Source organism: Larimichthys crocea, chromosome XVI (genome assembly GCF_000972845.2).
Source record: "Larimichthys crocea isolate SSNF chromosome XVI, L_crocea_2.0, whole genome shotgun sequence".
NCBI lineage: Eukaryota > Metazoa > Chordata > Actinopteri > Sciaenidae > Larimichthys > Larimichthys crocea.
Genome location: NC_040026.1, coordinates 16,024,927 through 16,042,519, shown reverse-complemented (window position 1 = coordinate 16,042,519; position 17,593 = coordinate 16,024,927). Strand labels below are relative to the sequence as shown.

At 39.4% G+C, this 17,593-nt stretch overlaps 1 protein-coding gene across 1 annotated transcript; it reads right to left on the bottom strand.

The window, feature by feature from the left end:
* Positions 1–1,295: 1,295 nt before the first annotated feature.
* si:zfos-911d5.4 (hypothetical protein) lies at positions 1,296–17,360 on the bottom strand. The gene is made up of 7 exons (XM_010750737.3): positions 17,161–17,360; positions 16,606–16,736; positions 16,020–16,120; positions 15,550–15,698; positions 14,094–14,322; positions 13,370–13,590; positions 1,296–2,805 (listed from the first exon to the last, which is right to left on the bottom strand). Exons 2-7 carry the CDS (start codon positions 16,722–16,724, stop codon positions 2,638–2,640), a joined length of 987 nt encoding a protein of 328 aa, XP_010749039.3. The 5' UTR covers positions 16,725–16,736; positions 17,161–17,360; the 3' UTR covers positions 1,296–2,637.
* Between the last annotated feature and the right edge of the window lie 233 nt (positions 17,361–17,593).

Below are 17,593 nucleotides of genomic sequence, written 5' to 3'. Positions count from 1 at the left end.
AATGGATGAACTGACAGTTGTAATAACCATGTCAAAGATCTATTTAGTAGAAATACTTTAGTAAAACTGAAGGATTTGAAGCCAGATGGCTGCCGTGATTACACGAGGATAAGAGCTGCAAAGTGATGTCCAGAATTGTTAACGGCTGAATATTAATGCGCTGACACTTTCAGGTGTTCACATGGTGTTTGTGTAGGGGCGCAATCCCATTCCCAACGGTTTCCCCACTTACAGTAAACACAGTTTTTTCCCCCCGTGGGGTTAGACTCTTAGTACGACGCAATCTCATCTCGAGGGCCCTTTACAGATGAAACAGGCTGCATCTCAGAAAATATTACAGTCAAAAAGAGCGTTTTTGACCTCTGCCTGATCAGAACCTTTGAGCCAGTCTAGCTGAAGCAGCAAAAATCACAGAAGATGGGGGGGAGAGGGGGTTCACGTAATGTGGTCAAACTGTTTGTTCAACGTGAAATTCGGCTGTCAAACTAAATCTGTGTTCAAGCAAGTTAAAGGAAAAACAGTTATGTCCTCGAGTACTGACCCGTATAAATACAGCAGGATTTCTGGCTAAATGGCTGTAGCTGAGGCAGTTGCTCTACAGTTCCATGTCCTGGACAAAGGGAAAGGTTAAACCAGTCACCTGACCTGTCAGCCCTGGGGACTGTGCTGAATGGCAAAAGGTCAGAGTTGGACACACGGTCTTACTGCAGGTCAAGACTTTTAGTTCTTTACTTCCTTCATCAAGCCTTTCTATATGTCAAAACATGTACAGAAGGTTAAAGTATCTGCAGGTTGCATGATGTACATGTTTACTGCAAAAGAAAACTACATATTTACAGCTGATTCTATTGTGCTATAGATTCACCATAACTCGATATCCGGGAGGATTTCCATTTTAACAGAACTCTCATTGATTCAGTTTCCAGAGGAATTGCAGCCTGGATCAGTTTACCTTGTTACCTTGTCACACTATGTTCTGGTCTGATCTCCATGTCCATTTCCGCTCAGCTTCCCCTCCTTCTCTCCACCACGCAGCCCAACAGAGCTCGCATTGTCTCCGTGGCCAGTCAACCATTCCTAATATCCAGTCTTTTACCGCGCTAGAGAAGTGCTGCATGCTTTCAAAGGGCAGAGTGAGCTGTTGATGGATGCCCTCCATCTCCCAAACGAAGCTTCGAGGAAACCTTCTGACCCAGTAGTGACAAATGACTTTGGATTTTACAGATCATTTGCACCATGCAGATCTGGAGGTGGAAGAAACTCAGGAGAGGACACCTTATAATGTAAACCATCAAATATTTTTTTATTTTGAGACCAGCTAGTACAAATACATGTAAACATAAAAACACTTAATGATACCATAATTTAAAAAAAACACACACCAATGAATAAAACAACCGTGCTTGAATCAATCGATTGAAAAGTATGGTTAATAATCATGCTTCTTGTGTTGGCTTGACGCTAAAAGTGCTTGAAGTTTTGAACAAAATATTCATATTAAAGTGTATGAAACTACAGTAAAAACCTGCATGCACTGACCACTAACCAGAACGACAGATAGAAATTTCCCTCTAACCCCAGGTCGACTAATATTGTGAGCATTTTTTATTTGTCAAGTGTTGTGGAGCAAACAGTTCCTGAGGACACTCTTTAATTTTTATGCAAAGAGAATAAATTCATCAACATACTTAGAAATTCAAGCAATGTTGACCAAGATCTGAAAACAAGCAGTCCAAAAAACATGTGCTATAAATACAAACCACACAGGGCTGTTTGTGCAACCACCAATGAACTGACCCCTCAGGTAAAACACTAAAACAGACATTTGAAAAAGTGAGGAGCTTGAGTACAGTGTAATGATGTTTCAGGTAGAGAGATGCCATGCAAAGAGATACCATCAACACAGAGAGCTCCTTCTATTGCATTAGCCAAAGGCACTGATATCTTAATGGAAATAACTTCATTTTGGCCACTACCAGGCACAGTAAATACAATTGCTAGCTGTTAGCGCAGCCGTGTAAGCCTGGTAACTGATGGAAAGTGACTCAGACACAGTTATGAATGGTGCTGGTGGCTGTGCCTGGGCACTCTTGAATATGTTATCATCTCCTCGTGTGCGGTGGAGCATATTAATAAAGCACCTTACAGTTACACCATCTAAACAGACCGTAAATCACCGCCCACTAAACTCACAGAGGCAGTAACATGATTGGCCCTCGTCGTGCTAGAGGCCACCACAGTTTTTAACCACCACAATTAACACATTAAACACTTCATTTCTGAACCGACGTGACACAATCAGCTAACGTAACGATTCATTAATGGGTAGTGTGAAGTGTGGGCCAACCCTAGAAATTCAAAACAATAGAAAGTTAATCAGGCTAATTGTCTGAAACCATTGAATTAACATAATATTGCCACTGTGGAGCGGAGAATCTTTTTTTTTTTTCTTACAATAAATGCTCACTTGAAGACATTCAATACTCGTGTTAGCACAATATAACAAAATACAGACACTGCATATTCAAAGGCACTCAGTAAAAACGTGATTAGGGTTAGGGTTAGTTACTTGTAATTCAAAATGCTTCCTCTCCCCTGCCGCGCCATCTAATCTTCTTTATTGACCGACACACACTGTCACATGCTGAGTGTGATGCTGTGAATGGTGTTTGCTGGGATTTTGGCATCCGTTTCCTCCCCGCTAATCCTGAAGATCACAAAAGTGTTGGAGGGGATGGTGGCGGTGGCGTTCAGGGATTTACCCAGCCAGCTCTGAGATCCACGCTTGTACATTTTAACTGTTACCTGCAGAGTGGGACAGAGAAAAGTAAAGAAGAAATACAGATAATTAAGGTTATAAAACCAGAGCGTCTTCAAGTGGCTAAAAATACAAGGTGCGGTTCTTGGACATTTCTGGGGGTCATGACCCTGACTGAGACCTCCTGACCTCTGGCTAAAGATAGGCAGACACATGACTTTCACCATTGACCTCCACATGTACAAGTTGCTGCTTAGTCTAGTCTTGTGGACTGAAGACCACTATTGATTCTGTCTTGTTGGCAGAGGTATTGGGTTAAATAAAGGGTAAAATAAAACATTTCTGTCAAACAAGGTCCATTTTGACAAAGAAAGTATAGTTTTGATGGTTTGATGAAGGTTAAATTTGGTTTGAAATTAAATTTCTTTTTAAACAAATACTTGGTCACATATGAAGTTTGATTCATCAGTTTCAATTTGAGGTAACTTGAAATGTAAAAAAAGAAATCACAGTAACATATAACAGAAGATAGATACATGAAAACATATGTCATGCAACCTGCAGAAATCCAGATTTTTCCTGGTTTTAACCTTGATTTCTATTGTAAGCATTTCTTTTTACATGCAAATTACCTTTTTTCTTTGCTGCAGAAACTAACAATTATTTTCATTACCAGTTAATCTGCCGGTTATTTTCTTGAGGAATGGATTGTTTGTGTATTAACTGTTGAAAAACAGCAATTTCTAAGACAAACAGACAAACAGTCCAACAAAAAACAAAATGACACAAACGATTAACAAAACAGTTGATTAATTTCCTGTAGATGAACTCTATATGTGTATGTTATGCATTACATGGTAAAACAAATGACTTTCCTTTTACTGGAAGATAAGAAGGAACCAATTAATCATTCACTCAAATGATCTTCAAATAAATAAACAAATTTTCCCAAACCCCCACACAAATATTAAGCAACTCTTTTGGAACAGTGATCCAAACGGCAGTCTGAAACAGAATAAATATTAAATTAACCTTGTTTTCACCGTGAGCTTTTTTAATTCCCCCTCCACATCTTGAATGGAGTCATACCTCTCTTGATTTTATGTAGGTTGTAGGGCATAATACGCTTTAACACTACATCAAAACTGCCTGTTATGTTTGAGCCTGACAATGGAAGCCTTAACTAGATTTAGACATGCAGGTAATTGAACCACATCCATTTCAAAATGAATGCCTCACTGCATCTCTTGTTTGGCTGCATTTACAGGGGATAACAGAATATTACAGTGCCTTTTCACAGTTCCATTTTCTTTCACTTTAGCATTAGGCAATTTTTCAATTATTATTTTTTTTCCATGTTCTTTCATCCCCTGGCTCTCCATAATGTCTGGGCCTTTTAGTTAATGGTAGCGACAGTCAGAGCCCAGTATATCGGCCCTTGTCCATTTTGCAGGTCATTGTGGAAGCCCAATAGGCCTTTTATTACGCCGACATCAAAAGGCAGATAAGCATTAGAGGTGGGGAAAATACCCTGCACTAGATATGTTCCCTCTTTCCTTTGTCTGCTATTGAAAGTGATCATTTTAATAGTGAAGAGGTTGGTGAGCTTTGGGGCTGATGGGAAGTGCGACACCCCTGACAGCCTACGAATATGAGCAAGTCGATAACACAACACGAGCACACAGCACACCCTCAACACCTGCACACTCTTGCTGCTAACCTAATTATCTGCAACAAAGGCCACTGCGATTTCAGACACACATCTTTCCGCCATTTACTTACTTATTACTGTGCATTAAAGCAGGGAGGAAAAAAAAAGGTAACAATTGTGTCTTATATTGCAGCCTTGGCCGAATGCCACATGGCTTGTAGTACAAAAGCATCAGACACTTCAGAACGAGTGAGTGTCTATTAATTTGGGATGCATGAAAAAATAGCTTCATGACAGCTGGTGGCAGAGAGGCACATAAACCAACACAAAAGACATCAGAGAGGAATTATTCTAACAAATCATAGCCAAATGTAATAGTTGATAATCAGCAATTAACTAATTTAATGGAACTAAAGATGAGTACTTCCATCTTTGTGGCGCTGCCAGCGGATGCAGACACAATACTGGTGGACAGAAGTAGAAAAACTATTCACTTCATGCAGCAAGAGCAGCGGGAGAGGCTATCGAACGCACACGCTGCCTAAGAGCATTTAGGTACGTCAAGGCTGCACGATCCTTTAAATGTTATTTTAGAAATCTACACCTAGATCTAGATCCACATCAAAATATGCACAGTGACAGACAATCATGCTGATTTGTTTTGGAATACCTAAATCCTGTCTGAGAAGTTTTTGTACGAGGATGAATTGTGCAAAATATAATCCATAGACATTAAAATATATCCTGTTTTCTACAGCATCATCCAAAAGGCACAGCTCAAACTTCCAGAGTTGATATGAGAGTATGACATCTGATTTGGTTGCAATTGTATCATGTGCTCAGTAGTTTATGGGTTACAGTTTGTACAAATGTGTAAAATCCAATAACTTCTAGTCCATTATTGGAAAATAGTTGGGAGTCTTTTCCAATTTCTTGGAGGCTTCAAAAAAAATATTTTTAGGACTGGTGACAAACAATTCAAGATGGCGGAGAATCATTTCGGCTAATATTGACATATCCTGTATCAACAGGAACACCCTGCAACGATAAATACACTAACAACTAAATTTATGCATGCAACAAACAGAAAAACAGGTTTGAGTTTGATTAACTGCTACACACGGAGGAAGTTTCCTGCCGTTTTTTTGGCACACACTCATAGAGGGGAGTTCTGTGTGGTCTAGACGACGTGCCTGCCAGGTGTTGCTCAGCAGAGGTGGTGTGTCAGGTACAGGAACTGTCACTGCATGTAACCTTCTCAACCACTTGAGGCAAGTGTCTGAGGCTAAAGATGATACTGTATCTAAAGTACAGGAGAGGAACAGAGTAAAGAGGAGCTGCTTACATAAAAAAAAAATAATAATAATTTAAAGTGCATCTAGGACTTGAAATGTAATGCACAGTGTCACAGCTGCACACACAATAAGCCAGATTAATAGTTAATAGAAAGAAATAAGTCTCACTTTTGAATGTATATTGACTATTTCAAGTACAGACAGGCCTGAATTTGTGTGTGTGTAGCACTTCATGGCGAGGACAGGACCCTTGGGGCTAAGGTTGGGTGTCACACAAAGGGCTGATAGCTCACCTAACGGTGTCTACCCCTGTTCTCCCTCTCACTTTCTGTGTCGGGGCAGTCGTGTGAATGACATCACTCCTCACATTTCAACGAGACAAACTCCGTCCTCTTATTTACCGTCTGCTAATAGTCATAAATCCTGCCTCTGGTTCACTGTTCACCTTTTACCCTCTTAAACTCAAGACGACAGCTCATTCTCAATCCAACACATCTCCTTACAAATACCTGATGGCGTCTCACTGCTTTCCTTATCTTCTACCTGTAGGGATGTTTGTGGTACAGATTCTCACTTGGTTTGGTGTAATGACGATTCAGAGATCCCAAATTACTTATAAAACTAATAAACTTGCATCATGGACTTGAACATCTGTAGATCAACTAAATGTTTCAGTACAAATGTGATTATTTGTGATAAAAAGGTCTGACAGGTCTGACAAACATGAATAATGTGAGGAACTGTGTAATTGGGTAGGGACGTGTCACCACCTGCATGTATTGCCATTCACAAAGTTCAGATTCTTTCTCTGATAAAGTCAAAGAATCCCAGCGGGGTATCAGTCAGCAGGGGCTGTTACCTGGAGCCATGGGTGCAGTGTTTCAGGTGAACTCTGAGTGAGCGTAACGCCACACCAGCTTCAGACGACGGGCTCTTTGTTCCACGCCATGTCTCACCAGACACAGATGGGGAGGAACACTGAGTAACACACCTCTGGCGCACCAAACATCTTTGTCAACGAGCCAAATGCGATGGAATCGGACCAAAAGTGGTTCGCTGTCATTTCGGCTGGATTTAACACGGCAATTAGGTAAACGCTGTGTGGTTTGGCTCACTGGGTGAATAAATTAACAACCTGCTGAGTGCGGCGTGAATCCCTGGATTATCGATTTGATGAAGTTAGATTCTTCAAGTTGGGGATATAATTGAAGATAGATTATTACTTTTTTTCCTTTTTGGACTTGATAGATGATTTTTGGAAACCACACTTGTGTAAATTCATGAACAAATATTCAATATAAATAACATGCAACACTGGACAGCAGAATTATGCTTTTAACATTACTCTTAAACAAGACAAAATACCTGAAAACAAGAGTTGTGAACTGAAAAAATACCTTTTAATAGATGTTAAAATTTAATGTCTTTCATTGGGAATAAAAACACCTTTCACCACCCACCGTGCCAAAGCGTGGGCATTAGCACGACGTGCTGCATATACTGCGAAAAGTTACATATAAAGTATGTATTAATGGGTTAGACTCGACTGTTTTTAGACATTGTGGTCATTTAAAAAAAAAAGAAACTCCCTGTCATGAAAATATTCCAGGTACAATGAGTGTACTCAAAGTATACTTGAAACGTACCTGAAACCTAAAAAAAAAATATATGGTGTCTCCCTATCGTCTAAGCAGTCAGACCAGCAGTGCAATAGATTGAAAAAAAAAAAAAACTGAACAGGTTATAAATGTGTTTACTTATCTCAGTGCTGACAGTGCTGAGCACACTCAGTAGTGTTAATGATTACTGTAAAAGTAGAAGTAGTCACAGTAGAGGTGACATTAGCAGTGGTAGTCATAATATCCATATTTTGACAGTGGTATTAGTGTCACATTGCTGAAACCAGAGCAAATTGGTTCGGTTTAATAATTTTAGCAGACTGATTTGCATAAATACAAAGAATAAATCTTTTCACTGCTACCTGTTGAAATGAGAAGATGCTGTTTTATTATTACAAGTAGCTTGTTTTTGTTCAATTAACTGATTAAAAAAGGTTAAATCTGCATGTCACATCTTCACAGAGGCCAAAGTTAGATCTAAAAATTGCATGTATTAAATTTTATAATGATATGAGACAGAGAAAAGCAGAAAATCCCTTTGATGTTTGAGAATATAGATCCAGTAAATGTTCAACACTTTTCCCTGATAAAACGCTTCACTGATTAATCTATTATTATACAGTTGAATCATTTTCTCTTGACCAATAAACAAATTGTTTCAGCGTAAGAGGAGAGCAAATGAATTCCCGGGATGGTATGAGTCCAACAGCATGATAATAAAACATCATAACTGAACGTGCTCCAGATGTGGATCATCTATTAAGATGCCTAAACTCTGCTTTGGTGACATTACCATTTACGTCAGTAACCACATTTGTCTAAAGTCATGAACGCAAAAATATGGCTGGTTAAGTTCTGAATAGCTACGTCTCTGCCTCCAACCAACCTGCCTCAGCTAACAGGAAGCCATTAGACTCTCTGCAATAACCATTTACATCCATTCACCCAGCTCTGACTTTATTTCCATCCACATAAGTGCATTTTCTGCAAGAGGTTCAAATATGAATCCCCCTCTTTTTTCTCCTCAATGGGTCTGGTTGTCTGGCTGACTTGAGAGGGCACAATCTATGACTGATTTAATTTGCTCTTTACAAACATCTCTAACAGCATTACCCCCAGAGCATACACTGACTGCCCCCATCTGACTCCATTAACTCCCAAATCAGGTTTAAAGACCATATTGATGCCGTCCGTTATTAAGGGTGATTATCAAAACAACAGACAATGGGCCAAAGTGTCTGTTAACTAGTTTATCCATAATTTCACATAACTGTAACAGATGGCAGGGCTGTCAATTATATACTGTATCTGCTGCACACAGTGGCCGCACACTGTCTGGATATGCAGCATATTAGCCTTCACATTAAAAGAACGATAGTCTGCTCACAGGTGGTCAGAGGAAATGGACCGAGAGCACACAAAATAAACTCTGACATTAAATGTCAGAAACAGTTTGAACTTGTAGAATTACCAGCTGGTGTTTTTTTTGTTTTTGTTTTTTTTAAACAGTCACTGTGGGTTTTGCTGTATAATAAAAAATAAAAAAAATCTAATGTTGCTATTCAGTCCACTTCACCACCTTTATTCTCCTCAATTAACGAGAATGGCTTTTGAAACTGTAATTAAGTGTCTCAGCTCCACTCGGCCTCTTCATTATTCATGAATCCCTATTGATCATATCTTAGTACCTATACTGTGGGGATCACTGTAATATCCTGAATCCCCAAAACAAATAGCTGAGCTTACCAAGATAAAATTAACATCTTGGCCAGTGACCAAAGAAAACTTTCTGTTAGATACTAAATCCAGCATTTGATGCCAAATTCAATGATGTCTGAGAATCATTAATTGGAAAAATCTTGTATGAAGCCTTTATGGTCTTATTAAATATGCCATTGCAAAAGTCTGCAATAATTCAGTATGATCATTTATTGTGTTTCTGTGGAGCCACTGCGATAAGATCATATCATTATGGCTGCAACTAACGATTAATTTTATTACAGATTAATCTGAGCATTTTTTCTTAATTAATAAATTTCTCTATAAAATGCTAGAAAATAGTTTTAAAAAATGCTGATCACAGTTCCAAAGAACCGAATGTGATGTTGTCAGATTGCTTCCAACTAACTGTCAAAAGCTCAAAAATATTCAGTTTACTATTATATGTGACAAAGAAAAGCCTTTAATCCTCGTGTTTGACAAGCTGGAGCCAGAAAATATTTAATGTATTTGCTTAAAAAATGCTGGAAAAAGCGGCTGCTTCATTTACTGTCCATTGACTAATCATCTGATCATTTCAGCTCTTGTCGTTTACCAAGATTCTGCTATTAATAATAAAATGAATTCCAAATGTAGAGTACACTGAAATCTTCTTATTAAATATCATAGTACGAGCCAAGCTTCTTTGATATAATCCATGCAGAATACAATATAACAGTATAATCATAAAATATTTCCAGGTACCACAGATAGTATTACCTACTGTGTGTCTTGCACAGCTCATTCCACATTCAAAGAAATTATTTTGTAATGAATATTAATGGCTTGGAGCTTTATTTTAAACATGTATTCACATTTACTGAAACTCAATCTCCACCTGTGTTAAGTACGACTGTGTAAAACATGAACTCTACCGGTTGATGTTTAACTAAATTAACAAAAGAGCGCTTGAAGAGCCCTTTAAAATGACTGGTATTGCATGCCGGGTGATGAATTTGGAGGAAACACATTGAGTCATCTTCAAATTGACAGATGCAGAATCTCTCCACGGGACTCTTCACAGTGGCTTAGTGCTCCAGTGAAAAAAATAGATTTTTTACCAAGTTTAATCACACGCTATTACAAGGCAGCTTTTATCATTGCCTTCCACTGTATAAGTGCTGGTGTCTTCACTAGTTCATTATAGACACTTGTGATTCTGCAGCACTCTTCTCATGCGTAATTGCATGGTTAGCTTTCCTCTGTAGCTTCCTACACACACTTTGGTGCAAATGATTTCCAATTCCAGTTTCCTTTCGAGAGCGACGCTGCAATTACAGAAGTCTGAACATCATGATAATTTACCCACAATTTTCTTTCTTTCTTTTTTTTTTGTTGAAAAATGCTGTGCAACTGATAGATCTTTCTTTCTAGAAATTCCTCCGAAAACTTTTCTTTGAAACTTTTCTTCGGTCCAGAAATCATCCTTCCACCAAATTTAGTTTGGTTCTTGATGAATGTGATGAACAGTGAACTCGTGATTTGACTTACGTGTCCAAACAACATCCATTCAGAAGTACACAGGCTTTTAGGGAAATTACAGACCATGTACTGTTCACATAGATTATTTTGTTCTATAGGGACAGAAAATTACATTTTATACAGCATGTTCAGAGCATATTTATTGTACCTGACTAATAATTAATAGTAATGGGTACTACATATTTTCTTTAAATGGCTGAATACGTTTTTCTCTCCATAAAAAAAAGAGACCAAAAAGCCACAGTGGCTGCCAATATCATCTATTTAGGCAGCAGAATTTGTAGGCTTTGTAAATGGCCAGCTCCTGGCCTTTTGTGTGCCTCCATTCATTATCACCACAAAGCAGTTGATGTCTCCCCTCTCCGTCTTTTCTGTGCTAAGCACCAGGCGCACCAGCCTGTCCATTACGGGCCTGTGACGCGTGCAGCCTGGGAGATGGCCAAACAGAGAGGAATGTTAAATTAACAAGCCGCATCTGTGTGGAATCTGCAGCCAGTCAGAGAGACGAGATGTATCTCCGGTAACCGAGGTCTGATTATTTGTTAGCCGTGATGTTGTCTGTAAATTTGCAGCTTTTGGGCTGGTGGCTTTGCTATTAATCAGCTGGTCAGGCTGGTGTAGTCAAGTCACGGTCGAAGGAACTCAATTGTTGTTTCTCAGCTATGCAATTAGTAGACATCCTATATTTTGAACATGAGTAAAGAGACTTTTTCCCTTTTTTTAAAAAAAACACAGGGGTTCCATTTCGGGTCCTCCTGAATAAATCTCATTATATAAACTGGTACAAAGACCTTATGAAACAGTCAAATTTCACAAGAGGAGACGACATGAAGATGAACAACATAAGTAACCTGCACTTGAAATTATGACATGAATAGATCTTTAGCTCTTTCGCTCTCCCTCTCTCTCTCTAACACACACACACACACACATGCACACACATGCACACACCATAATTACCCCTCAATCCATACAAATTGAATGAAGCCAGAACCGTGGTCTAAGAATATAGACCATAATTAATAAATTACAGCCACTCTACTCAATCATTCTCCACTTTGGGGACATGTAGACATCCCATTCTCCGCAGAGTAATTGACTGTGAGCCCACGGAAAACACACCTAGTGCTTCTACGGTGGCTTTGTGGATGCATCTGGTGCCACTTCTTACAACTAAACAGATGCCGGAGTGAAACTGCGGGTCATATCGCAGATCTTCTACACCGTGTGTTTACAAGTAACAAATCAAAAGGATGCATTATTTCTGGGCTCTGAAAATACGCCTGGGGGAGCTATCAAGTTTCTTTGCCAACCCCCCAAGCATCCCCTCGCAGCTGCTGCACACGAGCAAAGATCTTTTCTTTTTCTTTTTTTTTTGACAGAGGGTGACACAGTCATGGAGTTCAATGGAGCTAAATGTTTTACTTAAGTTTATTATACAAATCCAATGGCAAAACAACATTTTCCTGGTAGTTATTAGAGATGAATACCTCAAATTTGACAATGCAAACAAATTTATAGGCCTGTCTATTGTATTTGAACTTCAACAGAATATTAACCATATATTCTTCGTGACACATTTCTTTGTGAAATATGGGGAGGAGGTTCACCTCACGCTGCCTCCATTTACAAATATTTCTTTGAAAATAATATATTTTGTTGTCGCCGTGTGTGTCCCCTTGGGCTAGAAAAGGGCCCACTGGAGACTGTCTAATGATTGTTGGGTCATGTATCAAATACACAGCAGCTGGAGGCGAAGGGGGAAGAGTACATACAGTCTGGATGTTGGTGGGTGGGGGGGACTAAAGCCTTAGTGGAGTCTGTAAGGAAAGCCCAGAGTGTTTGGGTGCTGAGGCTGGGTGTGAAATCTGTAATGGATGCTGAGGGGTCATACTCACTGGACCTGAAGAGCTCTGACCTTTGTGTGTCTAACATTTATTTGATTCTAATTCATGGTCTGTGTATGTTTTGGGGTAGAAATGTCACTGAAAAACAACACTAATTTTGTGTAAATATCGTAATCACTCAGATTCAGCTTCTGTAACCTTTACATTCATTGCCACAGTGACAGTTAAAACATCCTTTCATGCCACCTGGAGAGAGAGCGTGGAGCTAATTAGCCAAATCCGGTCATTACCTTGAAATAAAACAAACACAAATAATCCAAAAAACGTCAACCTACCTGAGAACGTGAATAAGCTCAAAGGAGGCTTTTTAGACTGTGCAATTGCCTTGATTCAATCAAGTGAGCTAATGAGTACCTCGCAGGCAACTAGAATTACTTACCTCAATAAAAAGCTGAAGAGTTAAGGCAGTAATTAACACGAGGAGCGTTCATGGAAATGATCTGAGAGCACACTGGAGTGGCGGTAGCTAAACAGGGTTTTAAAAAAAATGCTGTTCTGCCTTTTCGAGACTGTGGACTAAAGATTGATTTGGAAAAAGGAGCGCTAAACATCTAAATACTTCTAAATAAATAAAACCTGTAATTAGCTGGACTCTCTGTGGTGTGGTAAAAAGCTGTAAAAACTGAAATTTTCTTTAATTGAATACAAAAAAATGTATTGTAATAATTTAATCTGATACAATAATATCCTGATATTTGTTAATTACAAATTTGCCCTAATTGTTTTCTGTCTCCGGTGATTTTCCAGTTCCCAGAACATGAAGGAAAGCACTGAAAATTGAGTGAGACAGTCATAACACACTACTGCCACCTGCTGGTCTACTGGTTCGTTTAACCCTCATTTATCGACAGTACGTCTGATCCTGGTAGCTCATCAGAGAGCCAGTGCAGTTGACTGACCTGAGGAGCGTGTCCCAGCAGGGCCCACAGCGAATCAGCTGACAGGATCTTGACTCTGGAAAACTCGAGCGTGTCTGTCTCCTGGCGGTCGAGCGCGATGTACTGGCAGCCGTGGTAGTCTCCTTTGAGCTGCTCGCCACAGTGCAGTCGCATCAGATCCCACGTTCCCACCCCCTTCAGGACCTCCCGCACCGACTCCATCTGCCTGTACGACAGATGACCTGCAAAAAAAACCAAAAAAAAACAACAACATAAAAACAAGTTGACCTGTCACAAGCCTGCTCCATTTGATCATATTACAAGATGAAATTGATCATAGGTCAAGTTGTTGATTCCTAAAAAGAAAAATCTGTAAGGTCAGCTGGTTTATCATTTCTTTTGAGTAATTGGAGTATTTCGTATCTTTTTTAGACTCACCGGGAGATACATGACAGAAAATAAAGGAAGAAAGAGATGGAATGACATAACAAAGGTCCCCCATTATGATTCAGCTGTTTCAAAATTGAGAATAACCACTGAACTAGAATGAAGCGAAACACTTACACTAACTCAAAACAGACTTTTCTTTGTATTAGTGCACAGTCTAGAGAGGTTGAAACAGTGTGCACTAGCAGATTTCTTCACATGTTTTAGGACAGACCTTATTTACATGCTAAGATGTAGATTTTTGCAGTTTATTACAACATCAAGTGAATTCCTCATATATAAATGTATATCTACTCACCAGAGAGCCAGGAGGGAGTCAGTGCATCTGATATCCAGGCTATGTAGCCCTCCCTGAAGGATCTGAGGAAGTCATCTATCTGGCTGTGGGAGACCAGCTCCCTTTTCTTCTTCAGCTCCTTATCCAGCTCACAGTCTGGAGAGAGGAAGATAACCCTGGAGAAGAAGAGGCTTTGACGCACAGACACTCCACTCCTCTTCAAGTGGCCACATAAGTTAGCCGTCTTGGTCTAGAGGAGAAGGATGTAGAGATGAAAGTGGTGGTTATTTTCATTACTGATTCATCTCTCAATTAGTTTTAGATTAATCATTAAACTATGTAAGGAGTCTAAAAATGGGCCATCACCAAAGCTGGGTACCAATCAATACTTTTTTATTTTTAGTACTGACAGCTGGTGCTGACTATTTTTAGGCCTGCTTGTCCTTGAACAATATTTAACACTTGAGACGTTTTTATTCTTGCTCATTTAAAGCTGGTTTTGTAGAAAAACTGGACCAGTGTGTAGGATTTAGTATCATTTAGCAGTGTAGCTGCTGGTTGCAATCCCCTCGCCTCACCCTCTCCTTCCTAGCATGAAGGAGAAACTATGGAGTCAGTGTTTGGTTTGTCCATTCTGGGCTACTGTAGCAACATGGTTCAAAATATCGAACTCACACCACCTGTAGATATAAAAGTCAACAAAACTGTAAAGATTCTTATTTCCAGGTGACTAACACTGTAATTTACTATTCTATAAATAGAGTGCCCTAAATCTGACACACTGGAGCTTTAAAGCAAAGTAAATTGTAAGCAAATTGTTTGAATCAGCTTGTTTTGTCCAAGAGATATGCTGAATTTACAATGATATAACAAAGAGTTGTCAAATTGTTGTCTGTGAATATTCTGTTGGTAGACAAGCCTGAGAGTTGGGACACAAATTTGTCAGCATGCGCCAACACACGATGCTTCACGATCCACTTTTTTCTCAAAAAGGAACCATTTTAAGAAGTTATACAACTTTATTTTGGCACAGACAGCTGAGCTGTATCTGCTTTGTGTATATTAATATGTGTTAATATGTCCAATTTCAAGCAGAACTGTTTAAATAATGCTGTGTGTGTTTGCTTCTGTCATCTATAGAGATGGAAATGTATGACCCCTCACAGACACAGGCACATAAGGTGACAGCTGTGTTTAGGCACCTGCCTGCTTTCACCCCCGCCCCCGCGTGAACATAATTATGGCCCTTCGAATAAAGAGCGACCACTTGGGAAGTTTAGGAAGCCCTGTTGTAGTGTTTGAAATTTCCATATAAATTGTTACGGTGACTCACAATCTCTTAACCCGGGCCGGATGAAAACAATGTACTGGACAATTGATTGGACCTTGGACACAAGTGTGCCAGACAGTTTGACATTTAGGTTTTAATGATGGTATTTGAACATTTCAGATAAATGTGTCTTTTTTTTTTTTTTACCATGATAGCTTTGAGGGGATCTTCAGTCTGCTCGATGCGGGTATTGGTAAAGTTTTGGTCCTCTTCTTTCACTTGCACATGCCAGTTTTGGTTGTGAGCGGACACTGTGCCTCTCCAGGGTTTTACATCTATGCAGAAGATCCCCTGACCTGGGTAAAAAATGAAAAAAAGCATTACTCCAAGCAAAGATTTACAGACTGAGAACTATTTAGAAGTAATGTAATACCACATAAGCTTGAGCATCCTAGTGACACTGTCAGGGCCTACTGGGACACGACAATAGAACATAGCCACTGTTAATGTTATTAGTAATAACATGTGTGCTTTTCCTACTATAAGAAGTCAAAATGTAACTAGAAATCTGAACATTCAGATAACACTGAATCCTATACCATGTCCGTAAGGTCATTATTATATTGATTTGTTGCCCAACTTTATTATGAAATGCCATTTTTCTTCTAGATACCAACCTGTGAAGATAACAATGTTGATGTCGTCGTTGGTTTTCTGAAACTGGTCAGGGATCCGCAGATTGCAGTAAACATCTTCCTTTCTCAGCCCGGTAAGTTTCCTGAAAAGGGAATGCACAGAGATAAAATATATTCGATTAGATTCATAAAAATGCATAAAAATTAAAATAAACATTTGATCAGTTGATTTTATTTTGGCTACTTTCGGGCAGTAGAACAAGCTGCAAACACAGCGTTGACTTATTATTGTCTAATATTGGCAAATAGTTGCCTGACACACATCAACATTAGCATTCATTTGAAGTCTAACTGCTAAATGCTTCATTATATTCATCAGCTAGTTGCCAACTTTGTGTTTGTGCTGATTGGTGTTGGGCAGGTAGCACACAGTAGGTTTATTATTGGAATATCGATGAGAGCAAAACAGAAATATGGAGGCCGTAAAATCAAAACAATGAGCTGAAAGATGCTAAAACTCACCATGGGGGGTGCTATGGGTGAATTGCAGAGTTGGGTGACTGTTCTTAGTGGGTTTATTATTAAAATACAGACTAAAAGACAAGTTCTAAGTTTACACAAAACTTACCTGACGTGTTGTAAAAAGTCAGGCAGTGCTGGCGCTTGATGTGGGCATTGGCTTTGAGCACTTTCTGAAGCTTTGGAGCCGAGATGAAACTGGGTGAACAGGCTTCCAAGCTGAGGCATTCTAGTGTTTGTCTGGGAGGTAAAAACAAAAACAAAAAATAAAATAGAATAACTGACTAAGCAGTTTGGTTATGAAGCAACAAAAATAATACATAGCTTCAAATGTTTGGCGTCCCTCAGCTACATACTGTAAAATGATGCCAACATAGTGTTCTAACTAAATTAAGCATAGCCAAAAACATGTTTGTGCACCAGTTTAGCTGGGGTTTTTTTTTGTTTGTTTTCAGCTTGTAGCTCAACAGTTCAACAGAAAACAATATTCTCATCGCTTCAGCTACAACAAACAAACAAAAAAAAACAGCACGAAAGCAGCTGACTGCTACGTTCAAGGCTGTACAGCTTTGTTGACAGCACTTTGAACGCTTGAACTTGAACTCCGAGAACAAAAAGGGCAAAGACAACACCGCACGAGCTCTGAAAACAAAACAATACGTACTGTCGAGGTCTCGCGCTGTTTTAAAGGAGCCTTTGAAGAGGGAAGAAACGAGGATGGATTCAACTCAACGCATTTTACCCGGCGTTAGTGTCGCTTTTCAAATGCTGAGTAACTCTATCCAGGAAAGCTGTTTCACAATCTTTCCGGGCCCCCCTCCACCACCTCCTTTCCTGCAGCACTTCCAGCTTTCCTGGAAGAAGTAAACAACAGACCACGTGCACCACGTGCAGCATCATATTTCGCACCCCCCTCCCGAGACATGACGTCAGAACACGTCACTCAGTCCTGCAGTGTTTTTTTATTTTTTATTTTTTATGCGTGATGCATTTAGGGAACGATTCCTGCTATTTGTCATGTGATGTTTAGGGGATGCTTTGGACCTACATGGTACTAACCACTGCTGGAAGAAATACTCGACACCACAAGTGGAAAA

Coding starts and splice junctions, on each gene's coding strand:
- si:zfos-911d5.4 (XM_010750737.3), bottom strand. CDS start 16,724: ATGCCTCAGCTTGGAAGCCTGTTCACCCAGTTTCATCTCGGCTCCAAA. Junction 14,323..15,549: donor ATCCCCTCAAAGCTATCATG/GTAAAAAAAAAA, acceptor CTTCTCCTCTAG/ACCAAGACGGCTAACTTATG. Junction 2,806..13,369: donor TGCTGGGACACGCTCCTCAG/GTCAGTCAACTG, acceptor CCCACTCTGCAG/GTAACAGTTAAAATGTACAA.